The 21,403-nt window shown below is 36.6% G+C and overlaps 1 protein-coding gene across 2 annotated transcripts in view; it reads right to left on the reverse strand.

The window, feature by feature from the left end:
* The window catches only part of NRDE2 (NRDE-2, necessary for RNA interference, domain containing), a 34,246-nt gene that overhangs the window by 11,269 nt on the left and 1,574 nt on the right, over nt 1-21,403 (reverse strand). For both annotated transcript variants that reach the window (XM_065838751.2, XM_071809552.1), the window contains exons 2-9: nt 14,388-14,496; nt 12,127-12,351; nt 9,892-10,041; nt 7,949-8,411; nt 7,363-7,765; nt 3,487-3,620; nt 1,321-1,441; nt 363-538 (exon numbers count right to left, since the gene is read on the reverse strand). In XM_065838751.2, coding sequence (XP_065694823.1) covers nt 363-538; nt 1,321-1,441; nt 3,487-3,620; nt 7,363-7,765; nt 7,949-8,411; nt 9,892-10,041; nt 12,127-12,351; nt 14,388-14,496 — 1,781 coding nt within the window. The remainder of the gene's footprint in view (nt 1-362; nt 539-1,320; nt 1,442-3,486; nt 3,621-7,362; nt 7,766-7,948; nt 8,412-9,891; nt 10,042-12,126; nt 12,352-14,387; nt 14,497-21,403) is intronic.

Raw genomic sequence — 21,403 nt, forward strand, 5'->3', positions numbered from 1 at the left:
CTCCCAAGAAGAAAAAAAAAATCCAACTATCTGACTTGAAGGCAACTAAACCTTTTTTAATTTAATATATACATCATCTTAAACACAGATTTCTGTGACATTTCTGCATACAGATGAGAGAAATCACAGAACAAAGACAGACTATTTGCCTGCCAGTCCTTTCCAAAGTTTATCACAAGCTTCCCACGGATTTCAGCAGTCTCAGCCCAAAATCTCAGGTAAAATTCGAACTCCAAACAAAGAAAATAATTTTTTCCAAACAAACAAACGGATTACTCCTCTAAGATATCCACTGGCAATGCTTTCAAATGAAAGAATAATTCATCTTCTCATCTCCCCTTGTTTTATTATATCACAGTGACCTGTCTTTCTGGATCTTCACAATCTTCTTCGGTTTCCTTTTTGGTTTTGTCTGGCCTCCAAGGTAACCAATGCCTTGCTTCACGAGAATATTCAATATCCAGCCAAATGTGCCACTTGGGGAGAGTTTTATCCTTTATTTCTTGATCTTCATCTATCTCTTCATCATCATCATCATCTAAAACCAAATCATGACACACACATGAAATTATTTAAAAAAAAAAATCCACCAAATACGAGGACCAGACTTGATATACAATTTAACTACTTTCAAAATGTAAATAAACACAGTGTTAATAAAACAGACCTAAGATAGAGTTGAAAAATTCCACATCACAGTTGGGGGTTTTGACATCAACTCTATAGGAGCAGGAGGTTTCCAAACTTTCTTGAAGCAGTGAATCACTGTCAGTACTCAAACTTCCTCATAGAGGAGAAAATAAAACACTGACGGGCTGTGGACAACTTTTATCAACAGCAGTTTGCAAGTAACATCCAAGAATAAGTCATCCTTTAGGGCAACTTAGGTTCTTCACCTCATACATGGGAGTACAATCTCAAATGCACTCTATGAATACTCGTGTACATAAAATATTTTGAGAAAGCTTCTGTAAGTAAAAAGTAGTACTACACATTGCAAACCAAGCTTGGCAATGTTGCTTTTAGATACCTGGTATTTTCATCATTTTAATTAATGTGCGATTGAAATAACCAATATAGTTGAACACACACAAAAGGAAGGGATTAACCACATCCCACTTCTATGATGATCTTTTCAGACTGCTAGATGCAACTAGCGCATTGTGTGCTTTTCCCTGTGAAGTGTGATTTAGTTTATACCTGGTAAATATTTTTTAAAACTTGTATGCAAAAACATGAGAACAAACAACTTGTATATTCTAATAAAAATGTTCAGAAGAACACATGGGCATACAACTACACGTATTGACACAGGCCTACCAGGCTTAACAGCAATCCAGCCACCCTTTTCTTGTTGGTGCATCCACGCTTTCCAGCCTCTTGCTCCTTTCTCTCCAATTCGTGGTTCTCCACTATCCCAAAAGGGTTCAAAGAATTCAACCTGTTGTTTTGGGCAGAGGGAACCAAAACAAAACAGAGAAAAAAATTTTTGCTGTTGTGCAGACACTGCCTGTGTCAACTTAGATTTTCCAGACCCTATGATCACTTATTTGGGTGCAGCTTCTGTATCTGAAGACTTTGATAGATGCTGCTTAAGAATGAGCAGGAATAACTGAGTGCTTCGGCTATGCCTGTGGCACAGCAGAACTGTCATCACCTCTTCCCATGAACATAAAGATTGTTTCTAAAAGACATTAGGCTTTTAAGAAAGAAAAAAGACTTTTGTGCCAAATGTCCTATACAGATCCTTCAAGGAAAAGGATCCAAATGCCCTCAGAAACCAAATCTACCCTCCTATCCATCTATGACAGGACTCTGAAGAACCTGGCTAATCCTAGAATCATAGAATGTCCTGAGTTGGAAGGGGCCCACAAGGATCATCGACTCCAACCCCTGTCCCTGTGTATCACAACCCCACAGTTCACACCACGTGTCAGAGGGCATTGTCCAGTCTCTTCTTGAACACTGTCAGGCTTGGGGCTGTGACACCTACCTGGGGAGCCTGTTCCAGGGTCCACCACCCTGGATGATAGTTGTGCTCCACCACATCACAGAATGATATTTCAGACAATGACATACTTACGGTCGAACCAAAATGTTACAGTTGGATGTATATGACTGGACTGAGGACACGAGGAAAAAGATCATTGAGGCCTTTAATCTCTCAGGTTTCGGGGTGGTCAACAACTTCAGGGCACTTCCCAGTGAATCAGAAGTCCAGGGTTCTAATCCTGACTTTGTCACTGCCTGTATGTATTTGCCATCTTTAGATTCATCAGCTCCTCTCTGCTTTGTGTACACTTAGCTCTAACGACCATCTCTCTCCTATTATATGCTGCTGCTGTGTAACAGCCTTGGCTTGGACATTGAAATGTGACTGTTAATACAAATATTAACAATAAAGTTTACTCTAAGAAAAAACAAGCATCAACATATCAAAAAACACAGGGCTTACAGCAACTGCAAAATCTAATTCTGCTCCTCATGGATTTATTCTTTGCTCCAAGTGAGAAAGTGAACTGCGAAAACAGTACGCAAACAAGTAATTCAAGATTGAGTCATAACACTTTTGTATGAGGGCAGAATGTGTGATCAGCTATAAATCTGGCATTTTCCTGTTTTCAAGAATTGCACTTTCCAACCTAAACACTGTCCTTTTAAACTGAGGTTCCTTTCCATCCTGCCTTCTTAAGAGTTTTTAAATAAAACAGATAATCTTGAAGATTTTCAAATGACTGGAAGTATAACTCGGGCTTTATCTGTGTAACTATACCAAATCTCCCATCCCACATGATAATTGTGACTGAACTCTGAACTTTTGGCTTTTTAAGAGGACAACATGAGTATTTGAACTAAAAGATGTCTCCACTGGTGGGCAAAAGCATAATCTAGAGAACAAAAAATGGAGTCTCAGTAATGGTTGCTGAGGAAGGTGAAGTAATTAAAGGAAATTAAATTTCTGTCCTCCATGGTAGCCCAGCTGCCTAACTGCTGGCCCATCAAAAAGAAAGCAGCTCCTGACAATCCAGTGGGATGATGCTACATTGGGAACAGCCCCCTTTAAATATTAATTTCCTGATTATTATTGGGGTGCACACCCAACATTTTCCTGACCAAATGAAGAGAAAAATTGACACAGTACTTCAATAGAATAAGCTGAATGGAATCTCATGGGTCAAACAAAAGGTACTTTAAAGCATGAAGGTGCTCCTAATGTAGCTGTCAAAGAATTACTGAAAACAACAGAAAACAGAGAACTTAAGAAATGTCTGCAAGAACTGTCTAGAACAGAAAGAGATTATGAGTCCTATCCAGAGGACCCACAAGCATTTTTCCAATGCAAGCATCACCCTCAAGAACTGTGAAGTATTGTAAGTTGTGATTCAAAATATTTCCCCACGCCCTTAAAAATTCACCAACATTTTCCTGCGACAGCGTTATCTGTAATGCACAAGGACATGCACCCATTTAATTGGAAATTTCTACCTGTCCCCTTGTTGGCAGATCTTTTACACTGTCAGGTTTAAAGAAGGTGAAGTCAATCAGAGCCTGAAACAAAGACACCGCTTTCTCAGAATGGCCAGCCTGTCTCAGGAAGTGGCACTGCTGAATAAATATAGCTGTAAAGTAAAGAAGAAAAAATTTTAATATTTCAAATAAATTTTGTTGCAAAGTATTTTATTACAGTCCACAAATATATAAAAGACACACATGAAGTGTTGTAGAGCATAATTGTTTTGGAACAGTATCAAAATCCAAAACACAGAGAGTAACTAGTTTAAATCCATGTCAAAATTGTTGTAGTTTAATTAACTTTAAGGTCTCCCACTTTAAATGCGCCAGACAGGTGACTTTTTTTTATTCATGCCATGCATGCACTGTTCTTGTTGTGGAATAAAACTTACACACAATGGTCTGAACTCAGTTTATCCAACATCTGTCAGAGAGGGCCACAGCCCTCTTTGAAGATGCTGGGCATTATTACCATTCACACAATGAGTGATTACAACAAAAACCCTTTTTGCCTCATTTTTGCATGAGATAGTTACATTGGTAATATGTTGGTAGTATACAATTTCCATTCCAACTCTCATTCCCATTTACATAAGAACTCAGCTAAGAGAAGTTGGGTTGTTTGACCAAAGTATTATTGCTTGAAGTTAGAGTCCTATCCCTCACTCTTCAACAAATTATTTCTGTAATTGTTGCCATATTTCTACTATAGACGGAGCCTCAAGTCCCAGCTCAAAAAGGGAAGGAAAGGCCCAGTTTTTCTATTAATATATTTGCAATAAGAGTCTTTAATGAAACAGCTGGAGAAATAACAGGTATTATCAACACCTCTATTATTAGGCAGTTCAAGGACATCTCAGAGATATTCCATCATTCCAAATTACACTCAAGTCTTAACAAACCACTGGCTGCTCAAAAACCAAATTGTTTAAAATCATAATCTTAATTCACTTTCAAAAATATCCAAACCCCATAAATCAAGACTTAAATAATTCATTGGTAGTTCTGGAAACAGTTCTTCAAAAACTACTGTTGCTTCACTAAATGCATTGGCTTTGCAGGGTTGCTTCTAATCAGCAGCTTATTTTTTAATCCTAAGAAGTGGCAAATTATTTACTCATTTCATTTGTATTCAGATTTACATCAGATGTGTGCATACAAAAATTTGAATTCAGCTAGAACGTACAAACTAAGCATTCCATCCAGTTTTCCTGCAAAGCCAATGATTGTGTCTGACAACAAAGACTCTGAGGTTTCTAAAGGTATTTAAACAATGCAAAGTATGTTTAAGTATATAATAGAATCTCCCAAAGTATTTTAACCAATTTAGGCACTTTCCCCATCAATTTCAGTATCCAACTGTCACTGAAAAAGTTGTGCTTTCCTAGTTTCACAGCTTCAAACAGATGAATTTTGATTAAAATAGTCTGAATGTAGAGAATATCTCATCAGGACTTGCTGCCAAACTGAAGATAAAAATAATATAATTTCTGCATGATTAAAAAAAAAAAAACAACCCTCTATATTTGAAGAAATGCAAAGATCTGCATTTTCTTTGTAGTAAAAGCTGAAACCAGCATGAATACAGTTAATTCAGTCCATGATGCTAAAAGACTTCTGCAGCTGAACTAACCTAAAAGGCAGGGATGTTTCTCCCCAACCAGTAGGTATACATTGAGAAACAGGACTCCTTTTCCATAGCAAAACTTGAGAATGCTTACCTTCATTTGCTTTACATTAACAGATCCTAGTAAATTAAAAATCTTACAAAATGCTATCTCAAAACTAGAGTAAAAACAAATATTATAACTTTAAATCAATTTTTACCTGCTTTCTTAAATTTCATGTTTTAAAAAATACCCAGTTATTTCCAAGCAGATAGTGCCATGCACTGAACTGAACACTAGATGGCATAATCCACCACTATTTACAACTAGCTCTTACATTTTGTCATTATCAAAGGTCAAAGGTTGAAGATACAAGCCTACCATACACCTACACTGCTATTCACCTCATTATTAATTTGTGAAACTCTTTGTATATTTATCTTAACAAACGATTTGGTAATCTTCCTCATAAGTACACTGTCAGTTCAAATTCAGCACAAGAATCAGGTAGCTGAGTCACTGAAAAAGACAAAACAAAACAAAACCAAAACAACCAAAACAACAACAACACAGCCCTCAGATCAAGAAGTCTCCCCACTCCTATCATTTGAATTCAAAAATTGAGGAAAAAACTCACACACACGCAAAACAAACAAAGAAAATCCACAAAACACCAAAACCTACAACCACAAATAAAATCCCTCAACAGTGTTCATAAACAAATCACTACAGTCTTAATACCTTAATACAGAACAACAATCCATTAAGAGTGGATCAGAAATACAAATAAAGACAAGTCCAATTTCATTTTAACCTATCTATACAGACATTGCCAGCACACAAGTATTTTGAAAAATGTCAATCAATCTAACATAGTTAACTAGCTAACGGAACTCCATTAAAAAATAATGCTTATATCAGTTGACAAACAGTATGTAATGAGTCACATACATTTGGCGCAGCAAAATTAAATAAATAAATAAATAGATAGATAGATAGATAGATAGATAGATAGATAGATAGATAGATAAATAAGTACTTTCCTGTGTGAAAAAATCAGATGCTCAATAAAACATTTGTTCTGAGAATCATTCATTGCAGTTAGTGTGCAAAGTGATCGAGGTGTTAGAAATTAGAGACAGTAGAAGCAGTTAGAAGCAGTCAGGGAGTACAATATCCACCTGCCAGCATAGGATTTTTCCTTTACAGCACTTTTTCCAGTGCTTGATCCAAAACGAATTAACTGAAGACCACAGGAGATCTGAACACCTGAAATTAATTTGCAATCCAGTATCTCAATCTGTAAATCCAGACTAGATACTGCCTAAAAGATAGCATCACTGCTCAAACATGAGTTACAGGGACTTGGATAAAAATAGAGGTTCCTTGGACTATGCTACATATGGAGAAATGTGGACTGCTTCATAATAGTCTCCTCTAGATATAAAACAAATTTTAAAAAGAAAAAAGCAAAAGCATCACACAAATACATTCATGGTGACACTAATACTTCCCCCTGCTCAGCGTATTCATCGACTAATAATCACAATGACCCCCCCAAGGTAGAGAAGCAAAATTCAAATGTGATAGGTTAAGTCATTTAGCTCCAAATAAATTTAAAGCCCATACCAGAACTAAGCATGAACTCGTTTCTTCCCTGGATCCAGTCCAGCATCCTAACATCTGACTAATTTCCCTTCCACGGATAATTATATAACAATTATAAGTAGTACATACACGCATACAATAAATACAAAAGGTACGATCACATGATATTACAGTTTAGAATTCTCCACCTATGAACTGGTATGCTCAAGAAAATTTCACATTAGACTTCCCATGTCTCTTCTCTTTTCTGGATTAAAGTAATTAACTATAAAACTTTTGAACAAAATATAATTGTTTCTTTCTCACCAGGCAACTGTGGGTTTTTTCAATAAACACTTCTCAAACATAAAAGCACATCTCTCGGCTGTCGGCTGCAATTCTCCAGCCTTGACATTTGTACTGTAAACCACTCAGCACATTAGACTTTACTGGATGTTGTATCGCAAACTCTCTTGGGGTAGAAAAGCGTCTGTTATGTCCATATTTGGTTGGAATTCTCAGCTAAGAAATCAGGATGCCAGGCATTTTGAATAAAAATTTCCCATAATACATAGGAAAGCCTATTTTTACAGAGAATGTAGTCAGCTCCTGTGAAGACCACTCTGAGCATAAGATGAAACTGGAAGAACCTTACCTAGCATAGCTTCTTCTGTCCCAGGCAGCAGAGGATGCGATACCATGCTGCCATCTTGTACAGCTGCCAATGTCGTCAAGCATTTTCCATAGAGACTATTGATTTTTGAAACAGAAAAGGTAGTGAACTGACTTTGACAGAACAGGAGATATTTCTTCCACAGCTCTGGATTATTGGGATGTAAGAAAATTAGCTTCTGCCATTCTTTGATCAAAGCTGGTGGTTCCCAGAATTCAGTGCAAAGCTTCAGCCTGGCAAGTTTCAGATCAACATTACTTGGATTGCTTTCAATTGCCCTCTCTAAAATAGCCAGTTTCTTTTCCAAGATTAACTTCAGTGATTTTCTTCTTACTTCCTGCTCTCCCTTGCTGGCATAAAGGCTAGGTCCTCTCATTAATTCATCCTTAAAACAACAGAAAAATCATGACATTAGGAAGAATCATCACTAGGATCACAAGAAGAATGCTGATATTTGTTAAGATGAATTAACAGCTTATTCTTTATCAATAGAAGACATATAGTCCTAAACAAAGGAAACTTGTATTTATGATTTATAATAAGCAACGAGATCGGTCAGAACACATACCTGAAAAGAAACAAATTCCATCCAAGCATTAATATCTCTTGGGTTTTCTCTGACTTTCCTGTTATGTTCTTCCACTTTTGTCATTAGAATGGAGTCGATATTTATCCCAGGTTCTTGAATTGTTTGCTGTGTATTTACAGGATCATGGTCTGCAGCCCTGCACCCTTTTCCTTGTAGCTGCACTGTAGCTGATGGATCATATATCCCAAGAGAATTTACCTCCACTGTGCCAGAAGGATCATCAGTTTCCGTTTCAAAAACTGGTATAAAAGCAGTTGAGTCAGATGAAGAACTTTTCTTGCAAACAGGAATCCCATCTGTGTTCAGTATCTTCACATTGTTCTTTGTGAAGTAGCGCTCAGGTTGCCTCTGCAATTGCTTCTTTTTTGATGCAGAATTCTCCCAAGTTATACACTGTTTCTTTGCATCTATGCCAAGACAGGACTCTCCTCTCCTTTTATACCTTAGAAGGAAAAATACAACTAAACATCTTCTAAAATACACATTAGAAAAGATAACTCCTCTTGAAAGAAAGCATGGAAGGAGTACTTTCATTCAAATTGACCCAAATAATGTATGCATAGACCTTCAAAACCCTAAGAATTTGGTAACTTTCTCCTTAATTAAGGCTTTGATTTCAATATTTTTTCAGTGCCATCACAACTTTTATTATCATACTAAGCTTCTTCTGAGTTCAACAGCATCTGTCATACTCAGCAGACGGAAAATTATTTTTTCCAGTATAATTTTACGCCATGTAGACAAACCTGGAGAAAAAATATCAGATAGTATTATTTAAGACTATTTTGATTAGCTTATTTTAAACTGAAAAAAATCAGAAACCAGTAGTTCAGTCTGGTAGTATCTTTCTGCATCCCTAAGCCTCTATCCATTTTATATACCAAGAAGTGGGTAGGGTGGGAGGGAAGAAAGAGAGACCAGGTTCATAAAGCCCACAATAATCCCATGAATTAAGAAAGGAAAATATCACCTTAAAATATTACCAAGAATGTCCTTTCAGTGGCAGACATACTGACATGCAACGCTAAACTAACACTTTTCATCTCAAAAAACAGCTGACAATCCAAAGGTGGCAGAAAATTGGAATGGATTGTAACCAGGCAATTTTACTCCAGAGGCATATACACTACAAAAATAAACCCCATAAATCCTCCCTCCTCCACAAATAATTACTTTTAATATATGCTAAACAACTTTCCTTGAGAACATCAAGAAGCAGGTGTGCGTACATAATGCACAAGTCCAGTGTAGGCTCCTTTTGATGGGCTTCTCCATTAACACGAGGAAATGTTCTGAAGGGTCATCATAGTACCAGCAACCCACTAAGGAGGTTGAATATACAATTTCACCTACACTCACTCGAAATGCACCAATGGATAAGACAGATACCCTTTGGTACCATGTCTGGGCGATCTAACATAAAATCTGTTTGTTGAAGTATCTGTGCGGGGTTTTTTGAAAGGATATCAAACTACTCAGGTAAATCTCTTTATATATGTAGTACAAAATACTCAGTACCTTCATTTCCTTTTCAGACACAGAAATGGAACAATAGGCACTCGCCCAAAGATGATCCGCAAGAGAACCCAGGGATTTCTGCCCTCAAATTCATCCTTTTGAGTCTGCCCCATGCTGCCACCTCCAGATAGCAGTTCTACAAGATCACATGCCTGCGGTCTACTACACAGAGAATATTCTTAGAAAAAAAAAAAAATTGTGCAATTTATTCCCATTATTTCATGGCATCTTTTGTCTTTTAAAGTACTTATGTCTAATGCAAAGTCAAATTTTGTAATAAAATATTCTGTTACCTTACTTTTTCATCTTCTACATAAAAATTTCACAGCCAGACTCAAGTTAATGAATCTTGAGGTAGTGACTCTGTGATAGTGACAATACCAATAGAAACCAACATGTTGTACCTTGCTATGTCCCCTCGATACAAGGACTTGTAGGCCCAGTTTGCAGGGTCTGGTTTCTTGTCTATCCTGAAGGTTTCTGCTGTGAAAGTCTGGACATCATCAAGCCAAACAAAGCGATTGCTGGTAAGATTTGATGTTTTCTTATCTAGGCTGTAGAAGAGAAGGAGCATATTCTAAGCATTTGTGCACAGATTCAGCATTTACCCACGAAACATTGCATTTCTGTTGTTCATAATAATGCAATTTACTCAAAGTCGTGGTACATGATCCAGTACGGCAAAGTCAGTCACATGCTTGGAAAAATCATCTAGAAATATACACTAATAGGACCATCAAAACAAAATACAAGCACTCTTTGCTCTTCCAAAAATTTGATTTACGATTACAAAAGGTAAGAACTAGATTTAATCAATCAACTGGCTGGCAAACTAAAATCTAAAAGCCATATTTTACTACTTCTAAAATTTACTTTTGTCTTAGTCAGATGCTACAATTAAGAAAAACAGGATAACCTGTAAGATTACGTTGATTAGCTGTAAAAAACAGTGTGCAAAGTGGTTTATGGATTACAGCTATATAAATGAACTTAGGTGGCAACTGCTACCTGCCTCTGAATGGTAGACAACCATGAACTTCCAATCTGAATTAATGTTACAAATACATAACTTAGTAAATTAATTTTACAGTCTTGAGAAGATGTCTGAAATTTTACAAGTCCTGTTGCATTTAAAGTAATTTTGTGGTTCTCATTTCAAAAACAGTTTCCTGAAAACTCAATATTCTCCCAGTTATCAACAATTTGTGGGAAAAGGGTAAGAGCAGACACCCTGAAAGAACTTCAGCATTTTCATCTGGGCAAAGCACTGGCTAGGTGGCCCAGTCTGGCAAACAGCTGATGAACCAGGTTCAGCACATAAGTCCATTCCATTCAGCCCAGAACCCCTTCCAGCAAAGACAAGACTGATTGGGCAGAGCAGAATGGTCTTGGCATCACAGTGACTTTTACCGTGCTTCCTCGTAGCCAAGTAAGCCTTGGCCACCACAAGCCAACAACAAGGCCTTCATCCAGAAGGAGGTGAGTGTGGCCAGAGGCATTAGACAACACCTCCAGTACCACCACCATTCTTCCACATGGAAATGATGCAAAGGTCCCTCAGCACAGACAGAAGCCCACAAGCCTGTGCTCTCAGCTCCTGGTTCCTCTGACTTGGGAAAAGCAGCAAATCTGGGGAAGTCAAGGACTGCCTGGACTACATCCAGCCATAACAATTCCCCAGTGTCACCAAATTCCCACTCTGTCCCCAGGAGCATCTGCAATGCTGTGAATTAGAGCCAGAGCTGCTGATGCTAAAGAAAAAGCAGGAACTAGGGAGTCAGAAAGAGGCAAAATGGCTGCTCAAAAAACAGGATGAGAAATGGGGAAAGGTGACTTACACAGACAGCTAGATCAGTCCACTTAAAAAGAAATCACCAAAACCCAACCAATGGAGAAAGGCACAGCTAGGTATGCCAAACTTGAATACCTGGTGTGGCCACAGAACCTCTTTTACTGCTCAAAGATCATGCTAGCCACCACATACCTATGTTATTGTTCCACAAAAAAAATGACACCTCCACTAATTACACAGTACTTTAGAGCTCCCAGAATTAACAAATAAGATGTAGCAAAACAATCTGAGTTTTAAAATACCCATATAGATGCACCATGAGCAAGAAGTATGAAGCACACAGCACAGAGTAATAAATGGCTGGATATAAAAGAAATGTTAAATCGTACAACAAATTTCATCTTAATATGAAAAAAAGGAAACGTTAACTCTGTAAGGAGGAAGTTATATCACAAGGCAAACACAGTTGTATACTAAGACTTTAGCACTAAGAATAACGTTTAATGTAATCCCCCTCCAAACTCTCCCAAAAGAAGATCCATGAAAGGCAACAAGATGCTTACAAAAACTCAACATAAGCCTTGACATATCTTTAAAAATATATTTCATTACTGCCATATCATGCTTTGTTCTGCAGAACAGTACTTTTCACACAATATTTTAGTCACAGCTTTTCAGATATGATTAAACAAGTTGTTCTAATTCTATTTTCATTGCTTTGAATGCAGGTTTAGTCATATACAGCTTAGAAAAAAAAAAAATGACCCACCAGTGGTAAGAATTTCATTCATAAAAGAGACAAGACCACAATGAATTTACATCTTGCATAGTATTAATAAATACATACTTTGCTGCTGCTTCCTTTTTGTGATTTCTGGAGCTTCCTGCAGCTTTGTCCTTGATGTGCTTAGCGTCCAGGTCTGACTCACTGCTACTGGAGTCCCCTTTGGTTTTCTTTTTTGTCTTCTTGTAGTGGTGATCCTTTTTCTTTTGCTTTTTTCTTTTCTTACTTGCCTGTTTCAGACTCTCATCTGTATCACTTTCCCCTGACAACTCTGATCTTGAAGGAGTCCTGCTTGGAAACAAGTAGGTATGTATATATACAAGTAGATATGTATATAAAAATAAAGATATATGTATATATATATATACACACACACACCCCTCTACATGTCTAAGTAGTAAAACTGTAAAGAAATACCAGCGTAAGAAAGTTCAGATTCATTTTAACCTTTACCTTCATTCTCCCTGTATTGTTAGAGAAGAGAGTTAGCAACAAGACATAACGAAAGTGATATGCCTGCCTTACATAACAACAATATTTGTTTTTTTCAGCTCTTGGAGCAACTGACAGCCAGTGTTATAGTTTTAATTGTCAAAGACATTTTGGTGTGTGATCTGTATAAATATCCATCTGTTATCATCACCGAATTAAAGAATATTACTGAGCTGATAAAACTTTTTAACTTTGCTCAGACAACTTAGGTCAAGCTAAAAGGATGAGAAATCTTTCGGGGTCACCCGCAAAAGAAAAAAATTCGTACTTTTTTTACTTGTTCTTTGTGATTTACATAAGAAACAACAAAAAAAACCCACATACCTTTAAAATCACTTCCAGATTAGAAATTCAAATCTCAGCAATCACAGAACAGTTTTGATGACTACTGGATTAATCTTATCAGACCGTATAATGTAGTAATAAACACTACATGCAACAGACAGCTGACTTACTGAGAGATCACGCAGAGGACAGGTAGTTTTGGCAAAACACATGTATATTATTGTATATATTGCATACACTCCCACAGTTAACAATCAACTGAAATAATGGAGATCTTCTCTAACCCTTCATCAAAGCACAAGCTCTTTTTAAACAGTTTTTCTGGAATCTTTTATTGAAAGAAAGGAGTGACAAGTCTCAGTATTCCTAATATGGCAGAAGCAAGGCACCTAAAAAAAAGCCTTACACAATTTAAGGGCACTAAGGAAAAAGAAGCCATGGAAGAACCATTAGCAGGTCTTTAAAACACACACACTGCCCCAAACCTAAACAAACCATAACCCCCCAATAAAACACCAATAATGTTGGAATAATTAGTTATTATTGAACTGAGAATATACCTAGTAATAGGCAAAAAGTTCAAACATTTCTCTGAACGCTATTTTTTGACAAATTATTTTTCAAAGATTAATTAAATATGGTAGGTTTACTATGTCGTTCTATCTGAACGGTAATTTGCAAATTTCTTATTTTTATGACATTGAACTGAAAAGATCTGAAGAAATAGAAGCAGAATATATGACTGATAAACAGAACAGTAATTGCATTTCAATCACACAATACATATAAAGGTATGAAAAAGTATATACAAATACGTATTTGGCTATGGTTATTATTATAAAGACAATCTCTATCATGACCATTGACAGGATCTTGTATCAAATTAAAAGTGACAAAGTTTTTGAACTTGGCAACTGTAACTTGATTCCATTAATTACTAAGTGCAAGTTATAGTGTAGATATGCCGAGTACAGCAACTATTCTAGTAAAGTTGTTAAAACGAGTTCTTCAGCAAACATGGCTGCTTAAAGTTCATTCTTGGTAAAAGAATGTAATCACCCACTTCCCCGATCAGCATGTTCTACACAGCTGCACAATTTGATACATGTAATATTTCACTAATTCACATCTTCAACTACTTTTTAGAAAGTAAAAAACTGTGAAATGGCTGCTTGAACTGGTTTTCACAGAGAAATCAAAGATGATGCTTAAACTTTACATTATTTCAAGGGTCACTTAGGACATTTAAAAACTCACAAAGACTCATGATCACTCAGTTCCCTTTCCATTCCAAAATAACAAAGATTTAAATGCAGTTGTGAGAAAAACGAAAATGGGAATGTAATAGCATAAGTATAATTTCTCATTATTTTAAGGACATTGAAGCACTATTCACACTTTTATATATGACTCAGTTCAGGCCTTTTTAAATACTGAACTGTGGGATGAAAAGCAGCCCTAAAAGCTCCTGATTTTGGTCTCACAGAACAAAAGATAAGAAGGACAAAAGAAAGAGGATATTTTAAAAATATTGAAGTATAGTCTACCTTATTAGTGGTGGTTTTTCAGAGATGAGATTTGCAACTTCTGTAGTGCGCTGATGCAGCAACAGTGCATCTTCCGCCGAGAAGCTTGGGTTACTAAGCCAGTCCAATTCTGCAGGTAAAAAAAAATATGAGATCAGTACAAATCAGCTTGCTGTACTTTTTAAAGCTGAGGGTTAATCTAGTCAGCAGACAGTTAAAATTGCAGCAAATGTCATTAAGTCATGTGTAATAATCGAGTAAATCATAAAGCAGTCCATGAAACTTCCATTTAGCAGAAAACTAGGTTGTAATGAGGTGAAATATTCAGGAGCTGGAATCTTCCCTTCACATCAACGTTTTAAAAAGCCCACCATATAATAATGCTTAAAAATTCATACTGAAAGCAAATAATATGTTTCATAAACTGCTATATACTTTAAAAAAAAATCTGTCCAATGTTAATTTTTACTGTGTAAAAATTCTAACTTTATATATAATTATAATGCCTGTATATGTTATATAAGCATCTAATGTATCTTTACATATTTTATATATTAATTATAATTACGAGATACAATATAGAGACATTTACATATTTAAAGAGTAAAATTGAAAAAATTACAGAAGGGCATAATTCAATGAAAGGTGTAGTTAATGAATACAATACAACTTATTCAAACTTACAAAAACGTACTTTATTCACTGTATGGATAACAGATAATATGAGTTTATTGTCAGGGACAGTCATTACTGATAAGATTACCCAAGTGTTTTATACAAGGTCAAAATGTGTCACTGGATTCTCAGTTCTCTAACCACCGAAATAAGATTAGACTTTTAAATACTGTGAAAAAAGGCTAATTTATGCTAATTTTGATATATTAGTCAGCATTATGCATTCTGCATCTAGACCTCAGCCATTTCAGTCATCAGATAAGATCAGATACCGATAGGATGTGGAGGGGAATTTTTTGCGATAATTTTACTGGTACTAAAAATTTTATAGCAATTTTCATAGAAATTTCGTTTCTATAATTCTTTTCAGTATGTGAAATTTTCTAACATATTAAACAACAAATGTAATTTTGCATAAGCACAGAACTTAAAATCAGCCTCTGAGGAGCCAGACCTCAGGAGATAACAAAAGAAACAAATTTGGTCTCCCTGCCTGTTCTCTGTGCTCTTCACAACCATTTTTGCCTCAGTGTTCTTCCTGTCACACTCTTGCCTTTGTGCTTTTGACTACACTGACCTCTAATCCTTAAATAGCATGAACTCATTGTCTGCCAAGCCATATATCTCTTCTCCTTCTAAAGTATTTCTTTCAGAAATAGCTCTTCATACCAAAACTCTTCCATCTCATATCGCTGAACTGTTGTCCACAAAAGGATTTAAAATGGAGCAGGCTGCAAAACAGTTTGTTAACCTGAGTTAAACTCATCAAGAAAAATACATGAAAAATAAGTTGATTGGCAAGAGTCACCATGGCTTCACTAAGAGCAAATCGTGCCTGACACATTTCTGCAATGCAGTTACAGCGTTAGTAGATAAGGCAAGAGCCAATGACATTATCTACATGGACTTGTGCAAAGCATTTGACACTGTCCTGCACAACACCCTTGTCTCTCAATTGGAAAACTGAACAGTGGGATGGAGTGCACCCTCCCAACAACACCAAGCTGTGTGGTGTATTTAGCATGCTGGAGGGAATCAATACCATCCAGAGGGTCCTTAACAGGCTTGAGAGGTGGGCCTGTGTGACTCTCATGAAGTTCAACAAGGCCAAGTGCAAGACCCTGCACATGGGTCAGAGCAACCCCAAGCACAAATACAGGCTGAGCAGAGAATGGATTGAGAACAGCCCTTAGGAGAAGGACATAGGGGTGTTGGTTGATGAGATGCTCAACACGACCCAATAATGTGCATTGGCAGACCAGAAAGCAAACTGTGTCCTGGGCTGCATCAAAAAAAAAGCATGTCCAGCAGGTCAAGGGAGGTTGTTCTCCCTCTCTACTTCTACTTCACTCTCATGAGACCCCACCTGCAGTACTGCATCCAGCTGTGGGGTCCTCAGTGTAAAAGGGACATGGATCTGTTGGAGTCAGTCCAGAGGAGGGCCATGAAAATGATCAGAGGGCTGGTGCGTCCCTCCAATGAAAAAAAGCTGAGAGAGTTGGGGGTGTTCAGCATGGAAAAGAGAAGGCTCCAGGGAGACCTTCTAGCAGCCTTCCAGTACCGAAAGATGGCCTACAAGAAAGCTGGAGAGGGAGTTTTTACAAGGACATGTACTGATAGGACAAGGGACAATGGCTTTAAATTGAGAGTAGATCTAGATATAAGGAAGAAATTTTTCATCGTGAGGGTGGTGAGACACTGGCACAGACTGCCCAGAGAAGCTGTGGCTGCCCCATCCCTGGAGTGTTCAAGGTCAGGTTGGACAGGGCTTTGAGCAACCTGGTCTAGCAGATGGTGTCCCTATCCACGGCAGTAAGGGTGGAACTGGATGATCTTTAAGGTCCCTTCCAACCCGACCCATTCTATGATTCTCTGAAGAAGCACGTACTATCAACCTAAGCTCCGTTTCCCAAGAGGCTATCCCTGCTACCAAAGACCCTGTGGGAAGGCTTGTTTTGAGCCTCCAACTCTCTGCGGAGGACAGCCCACAATTCATGACACTGCCAGGACCACAACACACTCCCCATGAACGCCCCAAATAACACGCTGCAGAACACTGCCACGCACCATTTCCCAGCTCACCAAAACGTAGGATGTAGACTGAAAAATGAAAATTCAGCTGTATAATACATATGCACACTATTGTAACCTTCTGCCTGGAAATCAGAATCACCAAACCTACGGCAAATATACTATCCTGTTTTGTTGCAAATCAACATGATGTTTTTTCTCTGCTTTCAGGAAAACACTTAAGAAATATTAATGTAAAATTAGAATAAAAAATGAAACCTTAAAACTATGATCCTTACTTGTCTATTTAAAATATGATAAAAATCTACTATTTAATTCAAACTAATCCACCCTGGTACAAACGCTTTCATTTTAAGTTTCTGTCTATGATCTTAAAACTGTAAATCTCCGACAAAAAAATTTTCCAAAACCTCTGGTGAGCTTAAATGAGAAAGATTTATGCTGGATAATATCCAAGCAACATTTCACTTGCCTATCAAAATAATTATTTCCCCTGCTAGGGAATAAAGTATTATACAACAATAAGTTAATTTCTTATTTTGATCCTGTAAGAGATGTATTAATAAATAACCTAAAATCACAATTACTTCTTAGAATAATTGTATTTACTATTTTCCATGAAGTACCAAATGTTTCTCATGAATAATTTTGTAACCATTCACATATTTAAAACATATATGAGCTAAATAAATTCATACACCAAACAGCTGCATAATCAGACTGGTTAATAATTCAATATATGTCATGCAGTATACTCAGTACTCCTTTATACTCAAGATTTTTGAGGTATATTTATTAAATGTGATTTCGACTTTAAAAATTAGCTTCCTTATATTCTTATATCCTTATATTCAATTATTTCTTCATTTTGGTAATGACGACGGGGTGTAAGAGAACACAAGAGCAAAGCGCAACCCTGCAAAGTTTTTCCACTGGTCACACTCAGGCCCGCCTTCCTTAAACAAAGACAAATTCAGAGAGAGTGCAATGGTCCAGAGCACTCTAGATTTCAGTAAATGCCACTGATGTGTGCAAAAAGCCTTTTATTTACTTACAGAAATAAAGGAGACATTTAATTCCCTTAAAGAAAATCCATCTTTGTTTTGATTTGCATTGTACTACCCAGATACACCTAACATATCAGAAAAATTTACCGGTTGGCAGAGTCTCTGGTGTAAAGGTGTATCAAATAACAGCACAAAATTGTAACTTATTAGCCAAACAGATCGCCTTAAAATTATTATATTTGTTCCAAAGATACACAAGACCTATCTAATTTGTCTTTGTCCAGATCTTCAATAAGATACTTCAGGCACAAAGATATTCTCCGTGGCCTTGAGCTTCTCTTCTTTTTAATAAATTATTGTTTCCCTTTGTGATGTGTAATAAATAATTGACTAGTATTATTTTTCTAGCAGAAATTAATTTGTTGCAAGGTAGTTCTACATTGATTTGAATGAAATCACTTGAAATATACTAATACTCATGACAATAAAACACCGGGTTACGTTTTTTTAAAAAGTAAGCTCGACGGCAGAATGAAGTTAAACAATTTGCCTTCAGTCACACAGTTGTTCATGACAAAGTTCAGAATTCAGACCATCAGGAAAAATCTCTGAGATGTTTAACTTTTAAGATCTTGATCTAAGGTCTTTCAACATGCTGCACACATCAACATAGGTTCTTCATTTATTTCAGCAGCATGACATCAGTTCTTCCAAAGATTAATGCAGATAATACATTTTTCAATATTATTCGTCAGCGTAAACAACTTAGATACAGACCAGCCCAAACTAGGAAAAAAATTTTTGCATACAGCAACACGTATGCTACATTTTGTAACCTTGAGCCTTATGGTACTACAGCGTCAAACAGCTTCCAAATGGAGATACAAATCCTTAGCAGCACTAAGAGCTTCAGTCTTAAAGACTCAAAAATAGAAAGTAACTCATACATTTCTTTTTAAAAGGGCATTATTGATCACACTGACAAAATGAACAGAGAAAACAAAGCAAGCAAGCAGTAAAGTTCCAGCTGTTTTAGAAGACACAATAAAACACAGGGCTGACTAACCATACAAATTTCCCTGAGGCACAAAACAGACTTTACACAAAAAAGGTTTTACCGAACTGTGAGAAGAGCAGAAAGCCATTATCTTTACATTTCTCTGTTTGAGAGGTTTTTCTAAGAACAGAATCACATTCCTAAATAAAAAGTATGAGTTGGCAAAATTTTCATTCCCCTCCTCTCCCAATACATTAATGCTGCAGTTCACAAAAGGTTGAAGCCCAGATTTCTGAGTTGTGTCCTTCATTCTTTACGTTCCCCACCACTGCCACAGCTTCAGAATTATCTGGCTTCTCTAGACCATTCTACAGTAATTTGTCACATCCCTTAATTATTGGCTGGGCAAGAGTCAGACTGGGACATACACTCATTGTCAAGGCCATTTATCCTGGTAACAGTTCAATTCACGTTACAGTCTCTACAGACGTAGGTTTTTCAAAGACCTCCTCTATTTTTGCCATTTTTCTCTCCTACCACAACAAATTTGACTGGAAGAGTCAAAACTCCTGAGGAGGAAGAGAGAGATATTAGGTAGGTTAGTAGACAAAGGCACAGCAAGCATCCATGAGATCCATTTCCATAGGAAATTTGCCTTAAATATAGCAAAATAATGTCTATTATCACTGTTAGCTATTAGAAAAGGACTTCCAATATGTCATTTTGACTTAACTTTACCTGAAATTATCTGTTATCCCCTTACAGATGTGAAGTCACTCACTAACTTGGTGCAATATGATTACAACAGTGAGTGCAAGCAGAATAAGGTTTATTTTTTACATTTTAAACTATTTTTAGGGCCTCTAAGGAAAACTCACCTTGAGAAATGAAATCATAAACATTTTTAAAACACTGAAGAATCACACTGCAAGAACCAACCCCTGTAGCACAGTCAATATGCCTCTGTGGATACACCAGGGAAATATTTAGAATTCTCCAATGACAGTATTTTCTGAGCAATTTAATCAAATTGACCGAATACTCTGGAAAGAACTGAACAATTTTTTCCATTACACAACATGCAAGTCCATATCTCCTTGTAAATAATCTCCAGTGAATCACTTAGCTGGATACATCCAGTTCAAACATCAAAACACATTCCAAACTTCAAAACTCTACCTTTTCATTTGTTTTGTTTCCTTGTCAGGTGTTTTAAAAGTTTACCATTTTCACAGATCAGATTTATGTTCTTAAAGAACATAAAAAATAAAATATATTACTTATTTTGTAATAAGATGTACGTACTTGTTCATGTTCTGCTCTACCATCCACATTCATGAGCACAACAATAGAAGCAATACAATGGCATTCTTTGTTACCTTCCCAAGAAAAAAAAAATACATATTTACAGTGCATGTCTACAGAGACAATTTTTAAGAGATATGCAAAGACTTTTGTTGCCTCTCAGAATCCTGCAAATCTGTTTTCAGCAAAAACCACTGCGTCATCTTACCTACAGAATAGCTCAGGCTGTAAATAATGCTTTGCATAATGCTCACTACTGTCAGCAGGGTTAATTATTACCACTGCTCTGTTCAGTATGGCTACTGATAAATTTGTAATTTATCTTCTACCAAAAATTAATTAAGCTTGAAAACATAATTGCAAGGAACCATATCCAAAATTACTTTGCACTCTAGAGGCTGCTGCAACTCAGCAATCTAGCAGGGTAGGAAGAGCATACAGCAATACTTCTGTTTCAAGTAACACATTTATAAATGGTTTAGGAAGGTTTGTAAGAGTATGAGACATAAATGACTGCAAAAGACATCTTGGTTTTACAAATCATATTAAATACAACATACTCTGTGATCTCTGTATTATGATGGACTCTGGTTTCATATCAGCTCTGAGGAAAGAGAGTCATCTATCAGAGAGATACCAAAGTTGCCTGTCAAGTTCTCAAGTTCTCACAAGCTGAACGTGTGAAATTTGATATATGTCACCATAAACGTGGCTCCGAGTTAATACTTAATTTTTATAACTTATACTGAAATGTGGTCATTAACAACAAAGTACAATATTGGATAACACATTAAAGAAACAATTTATGTTCCTTAAAGTTCTGTCTGTAATTGTCTACTTCTAGTAGACTAAAGCGTCTCTCATAAACAGAGCTAATAACTGAAATCTAGCTCCCAAAGTCAGTCTTAACCTCTTTTTCTGTGTAATTTGATCTTCCAGACAGGTGGTCTGCGGTGACACAGACTACGCATAACAAACTGTAAGGCCAAATTCCCAGAGTTTTAAAATATAAGACAGGTCTT

The sequence above is a fragment of the Patagioenas fasciata genome, chromosome 5 (genome assembly GCF_037038585.1).
Source record: "Patagioenas fasciata isolate bPatFas1 chromosome 5, bPatFas1.hap1, whole genome shotgun sequence".
NCBI lineage: Eukaryota > Metazoa > Chordata > Aves > Columbiformes > Columbidae > Patagioenas > Patagioenas fasciata.